This window comes from Mixophyes fleayi, chromosome 2, assembly GCF_038048845.1.
Source record: "Mixophyes fleayi isolate aMixFle1 chromosome 2, aMixFle1.hap1, whole genome shotgun sequence".
NCBI lineage: Eukaryota > Metazoa > Chordata > Amphibia > Anura > Limnodynastidae > Mixophyes > Mixophyes fleayi.
In genome coordinates this window covers 145,961,824-145,978,225 of record NC_134403.1, presented here as the reverse complement: position 1 = coordinate 145,978,225, position 16,402 = coordinate 145,961,824, and the positions used below count along the sequence as shown (strand labels likewise).

General features: G+C 38.9%; 1 protein-coding gene across 2 annotated transcripts in view; it reads left to right on the top strand.

The window, feature by feature from the left end:
* Positions 1–16,402, top strand: part of RASA3 (RAS p21 protein activator 3) — a 153,098-nt gene that overhangs the window by 47,373 nt on the left and 89,323 nt on the right. For both annotated transcript variants that reach the window (XM_075200169.1, XM_075200168.1), the window contains exon 2: positions 5,031–5,148. In XM_075200169.1, the coding sequence (XP_075056270.1) occupies positions 5,031–5,148 (118 nt within the window). The remainder of the gene's footprint in view (positions 1–5,030; positions 5,149–16,402) is intronic.

The window sequence follows — 16,402 nt, the reverse complement described above, 5'->3', positions numbered from 1 at the left end:
TCCTGTCCTCTTGATCCCATACCCTCACAAATTGGTATGTCCCTGTCTCCTGTGCTCATTCCCCCTCTAACTAAAATCTGTAATCCATCTCTTTCTACTGGTATTTTTCCATCACTATTCAAGCATGCAGTGATTACTCCCATTTTAAAAAAACAGAATTCTGACCCTAACTCTCATTAATTACCGCCCCATCTCCCAGCTCCCATGCCCCTCCAAGCTTCTCGAGAGAATTGCCTACACCCGCCTCACACACTTTCTTACAGCAAACAACCTATTGGATCCTCTTCAGTCAGGCTTTAGCTCTCAACACTCCACAGAGACTGCGCTGACCAAAGTTGTCAATGATTTGATCACAGCAAAAAATAATAACCAATACTCTCTTCTAATTCTCCTGGATCTCTCTGCTGCATTTGACACTGTTGACCACTCTCTCCTCATACAAACGCTACAATCCCTAGGTCTTGAAGGCACTGTCCTGTCCTGGTTCTCATCCTACCTATCTAATCGCTCTTTCAGAGTTAGTTTCTCTGGATCCACCTCTGCTCCACTTCCTTTATCAGTTGGAGTTCCACAAGGCTCAGTCCTAGGTCCTCTGCTATTCTCTATCTACACCACTTCTCTTGGAAAACTAATAAGCTCCTTTTGGATTTCAGTATCGTCTCTATGCAAATGATACACAAATTTATCTATCCTCTCCTGATCTTTCACCATCTGTGATGTCTCGCGTTACTGACTGTCTTTCTGCCATTTCATCTTGGATGTCTTCTCACCAACTCAAACTCAATCTTTCAAAAACTGAATTAATAATATTCCCACCCAAAAACAGAAGCTTCCTGCCTGACACTTCTATTTCTGTCGATAACATGACCATAAATCCCACCCCGCAAGCTCGTTGCCTAGGTGTAATCCTTGATTCACAACTGTCGTTTATTCCCCACATCAACTCTATATCTAAATCATGTTACATACATCTAAAGAACATTTCCAGAATACGCACATATCTTACTGCTCCTGCTGTTTCTCAACCATGTCCTCAGGACTTACTGCTCCTGCTGTTTCTCAACCATGTCCTCAGGACTTACTGCTCCTGCTGTTTCTCAACCATGTCCTCAGGACTTACTGCTCCTGCTGTTTCTCAACCATGTCCTCAGGACTTACTGCTCCTGCTGTTTCTCAACCATGTCCTCAGGACTTACTGCTCCTGCTGTTTCTCAACCATGTCCTCAGGACTTACTGCTCCTGCTGTTTCTCAACCATGTCCTCAGGACTTACTGCTCCTGCTGTTTCTCAACCATGTCCTCAGGACTTACTGCTTCTGCTTTTTCTTTGGCCACCTCCTCATGACATAGTGCTCCTGCTGTTTCTCAACCATGTCCTCAAGACTTACTGCTCCTGCTGTTTCTCAACCATGTCCTCAGGACTTACTGCTCCTGCTGTTTCTCAACCATGTCCTCAGGACTTACTGCTCCTGCTGTTTCTCAACCATGTCCTCAGGACTTACTGCTCCTGCTGTTTCTCAACCATGTCCTCAGGACTTACTGCTCCTGCTGTTTCTCAACCATGTCCTCAGGACTTACTGCTCCTGCTGTTTCTCAACCATGTCCTCAGGACTTACTGCTCCTGCTGTTTCTCAACCATGTCCTCAGGACTTACTGCTCCTGCTTTTTCTTTGGCCACCTCCTCATGACATAGTGCTCCTGCTGTTTCTCAACCATGTCCTCAGGACTTACTGCTCCTGCTTTTTCTCAACCATGTCCTCAGGACTTACTGCTCCTGCTTTTTCTTTAGCCACCTACTCAGGACATATTCATTTTGTCTGACATAGATTCATTGCAGATCCTCCCTATAAAAAATAAGTGGTTTGCAATGTCCTTTTTCTTAGAACTATTGCAGGATGTGTACAGTAGTAAAGACCACATTATTATTGCTGGATAAACCAGCAAAGATTTTATTAGGCATTTTAATTGTTTTTTTTTTTTTTTTTTTGAGAATTGTCATAATAACTTAACAGGCAATAAAAATGTGGAATCCAGTAAAAAATAGTTTGTTTTGAGCTTTCGATTTACTAGAGTACTGTTAATGTATGATTTTTAATTATTTTTTTTTTTATTTGGAATTGTGGGAAATGTTGGCTTAGCTGTCAATTGTCCTGATATTATGGTGTACTGGAATCTGTGTATATTTACTTTTTTTTCCAAGACTAATGTGAAACCTAAATTGTAGTGTAGTTTTTAATTCTCTCGAACTACTCTAACATTTTATACTACAACATGCTAGTTTTCAACCGTGTTTTCCAATGTTTTTTTTTTAGTAGAAATTAATAGCTCATCATCATTATTTACTTATATAGCGCCACTAATTCCGCAGCGCTGTACAGAGAACTCACTCACATCAGTCCCTGCCCCAATGGAGCTTACAGTCAAAATTTCTGTATTTTTCCCTATTGATAGTTTCCTTTCTATGGTTGTTATTTATCAAGGCCAACTTCACCTTTTTTTTAATTTATTTTTAGTTGAAAATTTTCTGAAGTAACAGCTCATCTACTTGTCCCACCTTACTTATAAATCAGTGCTAGATCAGCTCCTTTGTCTGTACCCATAACAGTGCCTCTTCTGGCATGATGATGAGGGCAAGAGTCAGGGCTTACTTGGTAGAAACGTTAAGAAAAGTGCTAGTTACTTTACAAAATTTGACTTTAATGCTTACCTTTAAAAAGAGAAACTCAAGTGTACCATTTTTTTCTGGTCTGCATATTAGGTTTAATGGCCATTTAGAAATTCTGGCTAACTGCCCATCGTAAAACGCACTGGTAATTTAGTTTACTTCAGGTGTGTCAGCATTAAGTGGACAGGCACTGATTGATTGCTCTGTTTTGTGGAGGAAAGATAATTTAACAAAGTAGGGTAAAATTTAAATCCCAGCTAGTCTCAGCCCTTGCTCTTTTCCACAGATATTTATTTAATGAACAAAGAATATATTTTAATAGACCTGTATCTAAAATACTAATCTTACTAGATTTTCAGCTAAACATGTTTTCTTTGTATTGTCCTTTATCGTCCAGTTTGCTAAGAATTAAAACCTTGATAACAGTGGACTAAGGTTTATAACGTAGACTCATTGGTATAGCCTTTATAACCGTGTGAATGAAACTTGCTTAAAATATGCCCTTTCAGTAGTTTTTTTAATCCCCATTAATGGTTCAACCAACCACATTGGTCATTGTTTCTAGTATGCTGCTGCTGACCTGAATGTAAACATCTAATAATCTGCATTTTCATTAAATCTAGAGTATCACTATTCTAATTTATAACCTTCACATATGATTCTTTCGACTAGGAAGATAAATGGTTTCATTCTCTGAGATGAACCATTATGAACATCAATAAATATATATGTTAAAATATGAGGCATTCAATAACAATATTATATTGATCTTGAAAGAGAGATCGGTATCGTGTCTCAACCTATGGTGCTAAAATTAGGACTTGTTACTAATTTGAATGAAATTGATCAAACTGTCACTGAGGTGAAACAACTCAGTATGTCTTTTCTGGCTTGTAAGTATGAAAACCACATGTATGGCATGTCTAAGATTTCCTAGTAGTTGTACAATGGAGACTACGTGGCACTACAAGCAAAAGGTCAGTGCAAGCATAGAGTAATGGATTTTAAGATTTGTTATGCTGAGATTTTGGCAGTAATTTCTAAAAGTATCCATCCCTGAATGTTTCCAGAACGTAACCAATAAAATCAATTACACTTTTAACAGCTGTTTACTCCAATTAACACAATGGAGTCCAATAGCAAGATGCAGCAGCATAGAATGACTAATCAGATTTAGTTTTTACAGGTATATGTGCTTTTCCTCGACCCTGATCTGACTGCAAGAAGGTACATAATATAGTGTAAAAGCTTCAGTGCAATCGCAGGGCCTTGGAGAGGCTCTACCTCCATCAATGCAAACCCTACTGCTGTTAGTGCTTCTTTTGTTGTCTGTTAAAAAGATATCTGTGTGCTAAGCAGAGCTGCCATCCCGGAGCTGTCGGGGGACTTGTGTCCACTCCTTGTAGTGACCACATCACTGGGATCAGTGTCCCGACTTCTTCTTACCAGTCGTGGGAACTGTGTGTTGTACACTGTCATGTTTCAGGACATCCTGGCATCCCCTGCCTGATGAACTGAATGGGAATGTTCTCATAGAAGCAGCTTATGTCTGCCAAGGACATATAGCCAGCTAGGCCGGGGTTGTATAATCTGTCTATTTGAGTATGTGAGTGTGAGCATTCTTTACTTGAGTTAGAAGATGCAGCAGAAATATGAGCTACCCCCTCTTGTTGAGGCTTGAAGGAAGCTGCTTATAAAAGCTGTCTCTCCTTGCTTGGAGAGTAAATTACAGTTTTAAGCTACAACCCCAATATTCTCAATGGAATATATTGAATATCTGACAATTAGGGGACACCAAAAACAGATTTTGTTACAATGTTTGAGATCCTAAACTAAAAGTTGTGCATCTCTCCGTTTACAAAACTAATGAAAAACAAGATTTCTACAATGTATTTAGTAAGTAAATGTAGTAATGTTTATCCATCCATCTGTTTGTATTTGTTTTGGTGGTCATTTATCTAACTTATTTGAGATATTTATTTATAATGCACCTGTCTCCTGCCGACAGTGTAGGGTTAGACTAATATTCATGAGAATGCAACTTTGCAGTTCCCAAAGAACCTCACCTTGTGAATAGTCATGAATTGCCTTAGTAATGTCATTGGTTCCCAGTCAGTTGATAGGTTGATACTGGTTCAGTCTACAAAATAACTGCTGCTATTATGTGTAGGTGACAAGTGCACATTAAGTACACAAATCAGGTCACATAGCAATGCCCAACGAATTTAAATGAAGTAGGGTCTTAAAGAAATGGGAAAATTATTTTTTAAATATCTGTTGATTGTGTGTTCTTTGTGTGTTTTCTAACGGACTGATGCCTTTTTATTATAAAGCCTCAAGACATGATGTATCTTTTTATCTTCTAGGTGAAGCAAAAAATCTGCCGTCCTATCCGGGGCCAAACAAGATGCGAGATTGTTACTGTACTGTGAACCTAGACCAAGAGGAGGTGTTCAGGACCAAGATAGTGGAGAAGTCCCTCTGGTAAATTACACATTGCTTATGATCCAGTATTAATGGAGTTTCCCTTTCTTTTGCTTTTCTACCATTTTTTTTTTTTTTAAAACTTTTTATTAGGAACATCTTTTTTTCAATAATAAAGAGTGCACTACAGAATATCGGAAGGTTAATCAGAAACAGATAACACGTGTTTACATACAGCAGGACACATAAACACTCTCATGGTGTCCTCCTATTCGAAACTACCATTTTTTATTAAATATTTTTACTATATTTCTGACTTCCTTCTCTGTTTTACAACAAGACATTTTATGTCTTACAAGGATAGTAGTTTAGATCTATATTATACCAACAAATTTACTCTGGATAGAAGTGTGTCCAATGCACAGAGCGTAGATTAACAGCATTGTATCCAAAGGTCATGCTAACACACTGTACCTAGAAGATAGAAAGGAAGCCATAAAGATAAAATAGTATATGTATTAATGTACAAACCAATACATAAACATTTCCATGAAGGTGGAAAGCACCTTTATTAGAAACCAATATATTGAATTGCAATTTTTTTTACTGTAAAACGACTATGCATTTTAATAATTATTAGCAGTAATTTTGATAACTGCCTTTACCTATATGCTATACCTCCAGAAATATAAGTGTATTAAAGATGTTACTCAATACGTCTGTACTAGGGCAGTGGTGGGCAACAGGCAGCTCAAGCATCCTTCCGATTGCTACGAAGATCGTGCCCACTGTACAACCCGTCATAGAATAACCACACTGAGTCTCTGTATCAAGACTTTTTATACTATCCATAATCACAGTGCAGTGTCTGTGTCCTTTGTCCTGTTCCTGTTCCTGTCCTTGTCCTTGTCCTTGTCCTTGTGTTTGTAGCTGCATGTGCCTTGTTGCTGCTTCTCCATCTTGCCTTGTTTCTTGATAGTGTCCCTTTCCTTGCAAAGTGTCATTCTTTCCTAGTTAGTTCCTTGCCTTTTTTTGTGTGTCTGTTATGCAGATAGCACATTGTACCCTCCAAAGGAAAGGGAGATAAAAAGCCCCCAAACCTTACCTCAGGCAGATACTGAAACCCCCACCCCACTTCAGGCCCTGCCATGCACATTATTATTCACCCACCTATGTATGTATGTGTGTGTGTGTGTGTGTGTGTGTGTGTGTATGTATGTATGTATGTGTGTGTGTCACTTTGTTTTTCATTTGGCTCAAATTGGAAGACACAAGGAACTTTTTTTTTTTTTTTTTCTTTTTTTGTGCGCAAAATATTCATCTCGTATAGTTAATGTGACCCAGTGCTTCCTCTTCAACCTACTATCTACAAATTCCTCATCACTTGCAAACTGTATATAAAAATGTAATAATACAAACCTTTATTATTTTCGACCATATAACTAAATGCTTCCATTGATTTCCACTGCTTTGCGAACTCTGGGTAAGACAGCGAGATGCTCATCACATTGTGATGTGATACTATATAATAGCGCACCTCACTCTTCAACCAGTTTACTTTAGAAACAAAGTACTTAATAGTCACATATGTGCTCATAATAAGTCCTATAAAGCTGTGGGCATCAATCTAAGTAATTCTCTGCTTGCCCTATTTCCTATATTAAAACTACACTCCAATCATATAAGGTGGCGTGTAAAAGCCAGAGTCTGGAGGAAGATTGGCCAATAAAATTCACAGAATCTCCTTGGTGCCACCTGAACCCTTTGTATATACTAAAGTAACTTTGTCTTCAGAGGAGACAGAAAACCCCACGTTCCTCTCAGTGCGCCTCCTGCTATTGTAAGACAGTGAGAGGATGGCGAGCCTAGAAATACCTCCAACACCACCATGTAAGATCCTGTCATCTCTCCAATTTAGAAAGACAATCAATGGCTACTAAAATTGTAGGTTTTCAATAAGATCCAAGTAACTGAGCTTGTACAAAAGAATTATTGAAAGCCCAAAAGTGAAATTTACATGTTTGATAATTATCCCCTATATTTATATGAACTATGTATGTATATTATTTTCATTCTTGTAAAACTGATACAAGCTAAGTTGAATAAAGTTAAAAAAGAGATCATATAGGAAATATTAATGGGCAATGTCAGGTATATAGTATAGAAACGTTATGATACTCTCTAATGTTTAATTTTATATTAAGATTAAAAAAAAAGACTGATAGAATTAGTTGCCTAAATATGGCTGGGATATAGTCTACATAAAGAGGAAAACTAAAAATATGAAGCCAGGAGTTGTGTGACTATACATAATTATTATCTACCCATATCAAAGATCTCTAAACTGCACAAAATACATGACCCCAACATCATAAGGATGATAGGAAGGGGGTGATTGCATATACTTTAAGCCCAATTTCATCAGTTTCTCACCCCCACTAAGATCAATATAGACCATTTCAGTAGCTTTAAATTTAGTCCTCCTGTGTTTTTGCGGATATGTTTACTGAAATGCTGAGGAATGCTATTATAATTCTTGACTTGTTCTTGACATTCCTGATTTGTTCTAGAATCCTGGTATTTAAAGGTCTCTTGGTGTTCCTAATATAGATCATCCTGTAATCACGTTCTAGCATATAGATCACAAGTGTTATTAGTGTGCCAATAGTACTCTTCTTTATTCAAAACATCCTTTCAGAGGTAGTGCCAACCTATTATCCAACATGCTGGGAGATAGGAATGTTTTCAATGTTTTTGCCCTCTTTAAAACCATATTAGGTCTACTAGGGATATGAGATTATAAAATGGGACATAAATGCGATGTCAGTGTTTTCCTACAGGTTTTTCTTTATATAGATACAGATATATATATATATATATATATATATATATATATATATATATATAATGTCTCTTCAGAATTAATCTGGGTAACCTATGGTTAAAAGCATTCCTTATCCTCGTTAGTAATTCAACTTATTTTCTTTATATGTTAAGAGGGATTCTCACTTCAAATGTTATATTGTACAAACATAATGTTTATATTGTGCACATTATTATTCTTCCGCATGCAGTTCCTTCCTTAGACAAAGCTCAGCGGTGTCCTGGAAACAGAAACTTTAGAAAGTGTTTGGATAATAAATATGGTTGCCATTTGACATTGTCTAATATGAGATTTGTCCCCTCTCAATTAATGTGGAAATCGGGAAGATGGCTGTTTTGTGGGCTGAACCAATCTTCATCTTGTAAATTAACTAGAATCTAGTGAGCTCACTGTGCCACAAAGTTGGTTCATGCCTCAGTGATGTCATTAGTTCCTAATAAATTGATAGGTTGAATTCACTTCATTATTAGATCACCTCACAAAATGGCTGCCTCCACAGTGTAGATGATCGGTCCACTTTAAGAGGAAGAGGCCTGGAGTCTTAAGACCCGATCACCATAACATTTTGTAGTACTTGTCTCTTGGTCTAATAAACTGTTGTAAAGGATTGCAAAGTACAGCAAATATGCGTCCAAACTGGCTAATTGAGCATGTCTCTCTGAGATCAACCCCTTCATGATTTTGCAATGAACTGCTACAGTGAAGAAATGTTCAATTACTGAGTTGTAATTGAAAGTGCAAACTTCTCCTATGTGGTGTAATTGAGAATTATATCAGGGACTCGTATGCCTCACCAATACAGCATAGATTATATCTACATCTAATTTCCTTCACTGAATAGTCATTTTCTTGGGGAGCTTCTCAAAATGGACTGTGCTAAACTGCAATCGTATAGATTATTTTTATGGCATGACACTAAATGCAATAAAATAGATTGCTGCATTAACCTCAGCTGGCGGCAGAATCTGTGCCTGTAATGCACTACAGAGCAGAACAGTTATTTTTAGAAGAGCTGAACTGATGACCTAAGATCAATTTGAAAATGTAATGTTTTGTTTTATTAATTACCCCAAGTCCGTCTACACAATTAATAAGGAAAGAAATAGGCACCTTATTATGTAACCGATTTTGAAGCCTTTCACAGAAGATGAAGAGCATATCTTCTTTAGTAACAAAATAGATCCAACTGTGAATTATATACATCTAGGTTAAGGTAATTAACTACATAGCAAAATATAAGACTGACTAAAATTGTAAATGGCTGCAAATCTTAGATGATCTAAACCTGAGATTCTTCTTTTCATATGCTATACTTGTGTGTTTGGTACTGTATAACAGTTTCATAAAGTGGTACTAATGTATGTAGACAGTGCCATATTTCTGTGAAAGTTTGTCCCACATTTCAAAAGTGTTCATGAACAAGTGTTGCAGAGCGAGCAAGGATGCTGATTCAGTCTAGGCACATAACAAAAGGCACAAGCATAATTCTGCAAAAATTAATCTATATAATTTAATTAAGAAAATATCCCCAAAAGGACAGACCAAATGTTCGGTTTACTGAATTCTAAAATAATCAGATGACTGTGAAACGAGCAATACTTTGGGAGGGAAAAAAAGGAATAACTCAAAGCTGTTTCACTTTTATTACCAGAGCGCCTTTGATCGTCATAAAAAAGTGCAATTATTGTGCATTGTTTTGTTTTTCTTTTTTGTTTAGGGAGCCCATCATGGCAGCTCTGAGCAACAGTGACAACTGAGATTATAAATATTTTTTTCTTTTAGGGCACATTCATACCTATCAGCACTTAATGCACTCACGCTAATGTACCCTCATAACTGTCCCATCTCCACTCTGAGCCACATCTACTCCTCTTGTTTCAGCTGAGCCCTGTTCCACTTAGAATGTAAGCTCTCTAATGAGCAGAGTCCTCCATACCCTTGTATGTCCCTGTCTTATGCATTTCCTGTTCTCCCTGCTGTACTACACTGCGGCTCCTTATAAATCTATGATTATGATAATAATGTGCTTTTATATATTTGTTTTATATTAATAAACTGATAGAAAAAATATTTACAAATGGCAGAAGAGTTCACAATTCTATTCATACCGTTCTAAATTTCAAAGCTGCTTTTTAAACATTTTAATTGCAACATGTCCTGTTGCTCATGCGTTAATGCGCGCTACTGGTACAATAGATTGTATTGTTTTTTCCATTTTTCCCAGCGTTGATGTATGAATGAGCCTTTATGGTTGGCTTCTTTTTAAAGGATAATTTCCCTTTCCAAAAGTGAACATTACATTTTTATTTTGTGTAGAATATGGAAGTAAAGTCCTGCCCCAAAAGGTTATTTACCTGGAGTTCAGCACTCCGACTACCCAGCAAGTCCCCCAAATTCTTGTGCTACACTCACTTCCGCTTGTTCTTGCTGGCAGCTCATTGACACTGGTCGCCAGGGCCGGACTGGGACTAAAAATCAGCCCTGGCATTTATAGTCCACAGTCCCACCTCAGTTCCAGCAGAAAAGAAACCGAGGTGGGCCTGCGCGGCGGCACCGAAAAAGGCGTGACCACATTGTGTTGTGGGTGTGGCCAACATGGGGCAATGATGCATTCATTAAAATAAAACATTAAATTTATCACGCCACCCCTGAAGCACATTATGACGCCCCCAGCCCACTGTACTTATCTATGCTTCTGGTGCTGCTGACATCCAACAGGGTGGGAACTTCCTGTAGAGTGAGCAGGGAAGCTTAGTCTCACAAGATTATCAAATCATGTGAGACTTAGAGCTCCTCGGCTTGCTCTGCAGGCTGTGTCCTATCCAGAGACTTGGAGCGGCTATCTGCTCCCTCCTGCTAACCAGAGCTAGATTAACGCTTGGGGGCCTGGGGTATTTAAGACAGGGTGCCCCTATTATGTAACATGGCTATCATTTTCAACAAATGTTAGACAAATACACAGGCAATACTGTGTGCAATACTGTTAGTTGCACGCAGCTCTGCCTTCACAAGCAGTACAGTGTGAAGCGGGACATACCTCCCAACTGTCCTTGTAGTCGGCCAAATCTCACTAAACGAGACGGTCACCAAAATTCGGGATTTCCCCACCAGATTCAGGACAGTTGGCAGACTGTCCTGCTCTCTCCTACCTGTCTTGTTAGTTTCACCACCTCTGGCTCCTGGTGTCTTTAGTTCAGTTGCTGCTTGTCTGGATACTGGCATGCTGGAGGCCCTATTTGGGAAAAAAAATGGGTACATGCAATTTAGAAAACTCCAACCAGCCCTGGTGTTTAATCAATACAACCCATGTTTTATAATTAGGCCTCCCTCCAGCCCCAACATTTAAATACTAGTATTCACATTTAATATAAATAGCTGCTGCTGATAAATAAAGCTATTTCCCTCCCTCCAAACAACCCAAGCAATAAATGAAATGGCATTTATGTTTAATAAATATACCTATTTCCCGCAACCATCACTGCCATTAAATAATTCATATTCACATTTTTTTCAAATAAACTTTCAATAAATAGCCCCCAAACCACCCCATCATTAAATTAAAGGTCCAATCACACCCTATCTTAAATTGCTAGGCCCTAATATAAAATTAACCCACATCACCCCACAAATAAAATAGCTCTAATTAAATAATTAGCCCCCACCTAAACTTCACCAATAAATTAATAGCCTACCTCCCACATTATATTAACATTCTCCTCCTTCCCTCATGCCTGAGTACATGCCCCCAATTGATATTTTACCACACAGTAGTGCCCCAAAATCATATTTTACCACACAGTAGTGCCCCCAGTTGAAATTCTTGCACACAATAGTGGCCCAAATCATATCCCGTTTTTTGTGTGTCACCTCTTCTCCCTCCCCTCCCTGTTATTGTCTGGCACCTTCTATGTTCTCCCCCTCCCCCCCCCCCCCCGCCCTGTTATTGTCTGGCACCTTCTATGTTCTCCCCCCCCCCCTTCCCCGCTGTTGTTGTCTGGCACCTTCTATGTCCCCGTCCCCCCCTGTTGTTGTCTGGCACCTTCTATGTCGCCCCCCCCCCCCCCCTGTTATTGTCTGACAGCTTCTATGTTCTCCCGCCCCCCCCCCCCCCCACCCTGTTATTGTCTGACAGCTTTTATGTTCTCACCCCCCCCCCCCCCCCGGTTTTGTTTACTTACCTTCTTCTCAGCTTCTTCACAGCTCCCTCCTGTCCGCTCTTCAGCTGCCTTCCAGAACCTGTACTGATCACATGTGCTGCGCGCGGCACATGTGACCAGGAAGTGTCAGCGCACTGACCGTCCAGTGCACTGACTGACTGCTCGAACCGGCCCTACTGACCATCGGCCCTTCTGGCATTTGCCAGAAGTGCCAGATGGCCAGTCCGGCCCTGCTGGTCGCTATACACTGCTCATCAGTCCTAAGTTTAAGAAATTACACTTAAAACAAATGATGGAATACAATATTTAATTATAATGTGCAGCTAGAAATGATTATAATGTGTAACATGGATTGAGAGCTGTCATAAGAATCTGGTTAAAACTTCCTTTTAGCTGATACAGAACAAAATTCTGTTTCCTTTTGGGTTATGAAAAAAATGATGCTTGGTACAATAGACTCCCTATTTGATTCATTTTGGTTTCTGACTGGTGTTACCCATGTGCTTCTCTGGTCACATTTAGCCTTGGGAAGATATGATTTCAACATTGCAATGTAATCCTTTGATGTTGAATGTTCCTTTTGTGCAATTATCTGTGGAAAATTTAATTTACATGTGTGGGTGGATGTTTGTGAGAAGTTGATGGCCATATTGAAATCCCTCACAATTGGAAATTTAAAGAAAACACAACTAATTTTAAAGCACCTCTCCCCTCAATAGTATAGTAGTGGGGATTCAGCGGTTGGCCGCTAGCGATTTGGGAAATGGCTACAGACATCACTTAGAGTATATGGACACAAAAGTGTTGAGAATCATAATGTTCCTCTCAGCAGGGAACATGACTGTTACAGAGAGGGGGTTGTGTGGGGGAGGGGTGCATAGTATCTTTTGATGACGATTAGCAGGCTATGTGCTGTACACACGGAGGGCAAAGAATATATTTTAATAGCAAAGTTCTGCTCTGGTTTTCTATTAAAATTAATTTAAAATGGTTCTCTGTAAGCATGTGAAGTGGCCAGAAAAGGCAGCTGCAAAATAATATTGCATACTATTATTTACTTTTCTGTCTGAGTTCCTGTTAAAACAATGAGACATTTACCTGAAACTGGCTAAGGCTGTCAATGATTTGATCACTGCTAAATCTAAAAGCCATTGCTCTCTTTTAATTCTCCTGGATCTCTCTGCTGCATTTAACTCTTGACCACTCTCTCCTCATACAAAGGCTACAATCTCTAGGTCTTCAGGACACTGTCCTATCCTGGTTCTCTTCCTACCTATCTAATCTCGCTTTCAGTGTTAATTTCTCTGTTCCGCTTCCTCCATCAGTCAGGGTACCACAAGGCTTAGTCCTAGGTTTTCTGTTCTTTTCTATCTACACCACTATTCTTGGACAACTATTCAGTTCCTTTGGATTTCAGTATCCTCTCTATGCAAATGATACCCAAATTTATCTATCCTCTCTGGATCTCTAACACATCTGTGTTGGCCTTATGCCTTTCTGCCATTTCGTCTTGGATGTCCTCTCGCCAACTCTAACCCAATTTTTCAAAAAACAGAGCTAATAATATTCCCTCCAGCTGACAGACGCTACCTATCTGACATTTCTGTTTCTTTTGACATGACAATCCTACTTCACAAACTTACTGCTTAGGTGTGATCCTGACTTTCCAATTTATATTTAAATTTCCGGAATACATACATATCTCACACAAGAGACTGCAAAAACTTTAATTGATGCTCTCATCATTTCACACATTATTTATTTATAGGACTCCACAAAGTGTGCGCAGCGTCCTACAGGAACAAATAGTAGGACAGTACAAGGTAGAACAGAACGGTGCAATAAACAAGTAGCTATATAACTTGGGTAGATCAAAGCACAGCTAATAAGATAGGGAGAGTCAGCTGAAAAAAGTTAACTCTTTGGGTGCCAGACTCCTCCCCCCGACTCAACCCCATGGTTAAGGAGTGTCCCCCAGATGGATGAAAGAGAAAATTAACTTATTTTATTCTTACTTGTTACTCTGCTACTTTTTGCTAATAAATCGAATTGTGCTTTGGAACCACATCACAACATGTGGACAATCGTTATTGGACAGCAACTAGACGCTCATAACACAACCACATACAAAACATATTGCAGTGGTCAGAGTCTGATTCAGGCAAGACCAGTAAGGTGTGTACTGCAAGATTTATCGTAAGTATAAATCCTCTTATCGCAAATGCTCTCTATCCAGTGTACAGTCATTCAGGTCTTAAGGCTGTGGTCAAGTAGACTGGCTACTGGGTCCAGAGCTCCTGCTTATATACAGTCAGTGAATACAGTAAAACAATACAGATGATGTGGCTTGCTTCCAAAGGTTCAGGCTTCAGGAGGGTCCAGTGTAATGCAGGTCATTGGCCAGTTCAAACGAAAATATCCAAGGGTGGGGGTCAGCTCTCCAGGAGATGCATTCCAACTTTCCCGCCAAGAATCCAGTTTAAAGTAGTCTATTTACATTACACAGACAAAATCATTCTAACCATTTATTCCCTATCATTGATAACTAGAGTACGCAATGTGCGATCCCTTCGGCAAATGAACCGCACAACTGCGGATAAATAGGGGATTAGAATGATACTAAACATGACGTTTCCTGTAACCCAAACCTTTGATTTCACTAACATGTATATAACTTATAATATCAACCATAAACATTGCTACATTTTGACATAAATAACTATGTGTTGCAACTATCTTTAATATGAGCTACCTACAAATGTGTATGTTCGTGTGAATGCGTGTAAATCCTGTTGTTGCCACTTGTTGTGGCTGAATACCCTCCTCCACGCCGTAGCGTGCTATACGCATAATTTTCAGACAATCAAGTTGTTAGATATTAATTGAAATTACTTTATCTAATTAGCTGAATTCGACAGCTGTTCGATTGATTTGCTTTGCAAATCAGTCTTTCACTGCTGATCCACTTTGTCAGTGTCTATATTTTTTGCCTGTTTTTTTTTTTATCGAATTCTATATAAAATACTTCTACTAACATAAAAATTCGTCAACAACTGCACCAACATACATATTTTCACATGACTCAAAATATATCCCAGCTTAATGCAACTCTGCACAAGATCTGCGTGTCTCATCAACACGCGCATATTGTTCCGAATCCCGTTTACAGGTTTTTATTCTGTCTGCACCCACTTTGTGGATTTCCTCACTCTCACAATAAGACTTTCCTTTAATCTTCAGACCTTCACGCTTTCTCTGAAAACCTACCTCTTCAGGCGAGCTTACCAAATTCCTCAACTACTCTCTTAACCTCCCTAGGATACCCTATAACCAGCCTCTACACAGTTCATAAGACTTGTATGTTTTCTTTCTATATTTAATCATCACTCTGACTCCCAAGCACTTTTTACCTTTGCATTGTTACTGGACCAATATGCAAAATGTAGCACTTAACCTCATGTATCAAATTTCCATTTTCCTATAGATTGTAAGCTTGCAAGCAAGGCCCTCTTACCTCTCTGTCTGTAACGCTCAGTCTAGTTTTATTACAGTGTTTGTTCCCAATTGTAAAGGGCTACAGAATATGCTGGCGCTATATAAATAAATAATGCTGAAACATACGTTTTTTGGTTATTTTCTTCTGTTACTCAGAATTCACACTGAAATCTGGAGTTTAGCTCACCTTTGTAGGCAATAATGTTTCCTATTTTGAGGAGCATTCTATTTGCATTTTAATGCAGCTGAGCACATCTCAGATCATTATAACATGGCGCAACGATGGCAGGTAAGAATCATTCATAATTCTATAAAATCACTCGGAACTCCTGGGGTTACATTTTTTACTACAATCGGCCCTTAGTATAGTCGGCCACAGTTTAACCCCAGCTCTCAATTTCCCATTATGGATTGTTTCTGTCTAATATGGTTTCATGCCTTTTTAAATATGTCTTCTATGAATATGTGATGACAGTGGTGTCTAAAGACACTCCACTGCAGATGAAGTTCACCTACTAAATAAACATAAAGTGACAAACATCTGGTGTTTTGGTATTTACACAGACTTGTATGGTTTAACTCCTGTTTGAAGTATTTCAGCAAACAGTACTACATACGTTCTTGTATAGCTGGTCAGCAGTCTCTAATAAGCCTCGCTTACCACAATGAGTTGCACATGATGCAAACTTTGCTTATCTTGCATGGCAGACAGACAAAAAAAATCTTGTGGCTGCTCTACAGGAAATATTAAAAATACATTAATTGTGTCCTTGGGAAG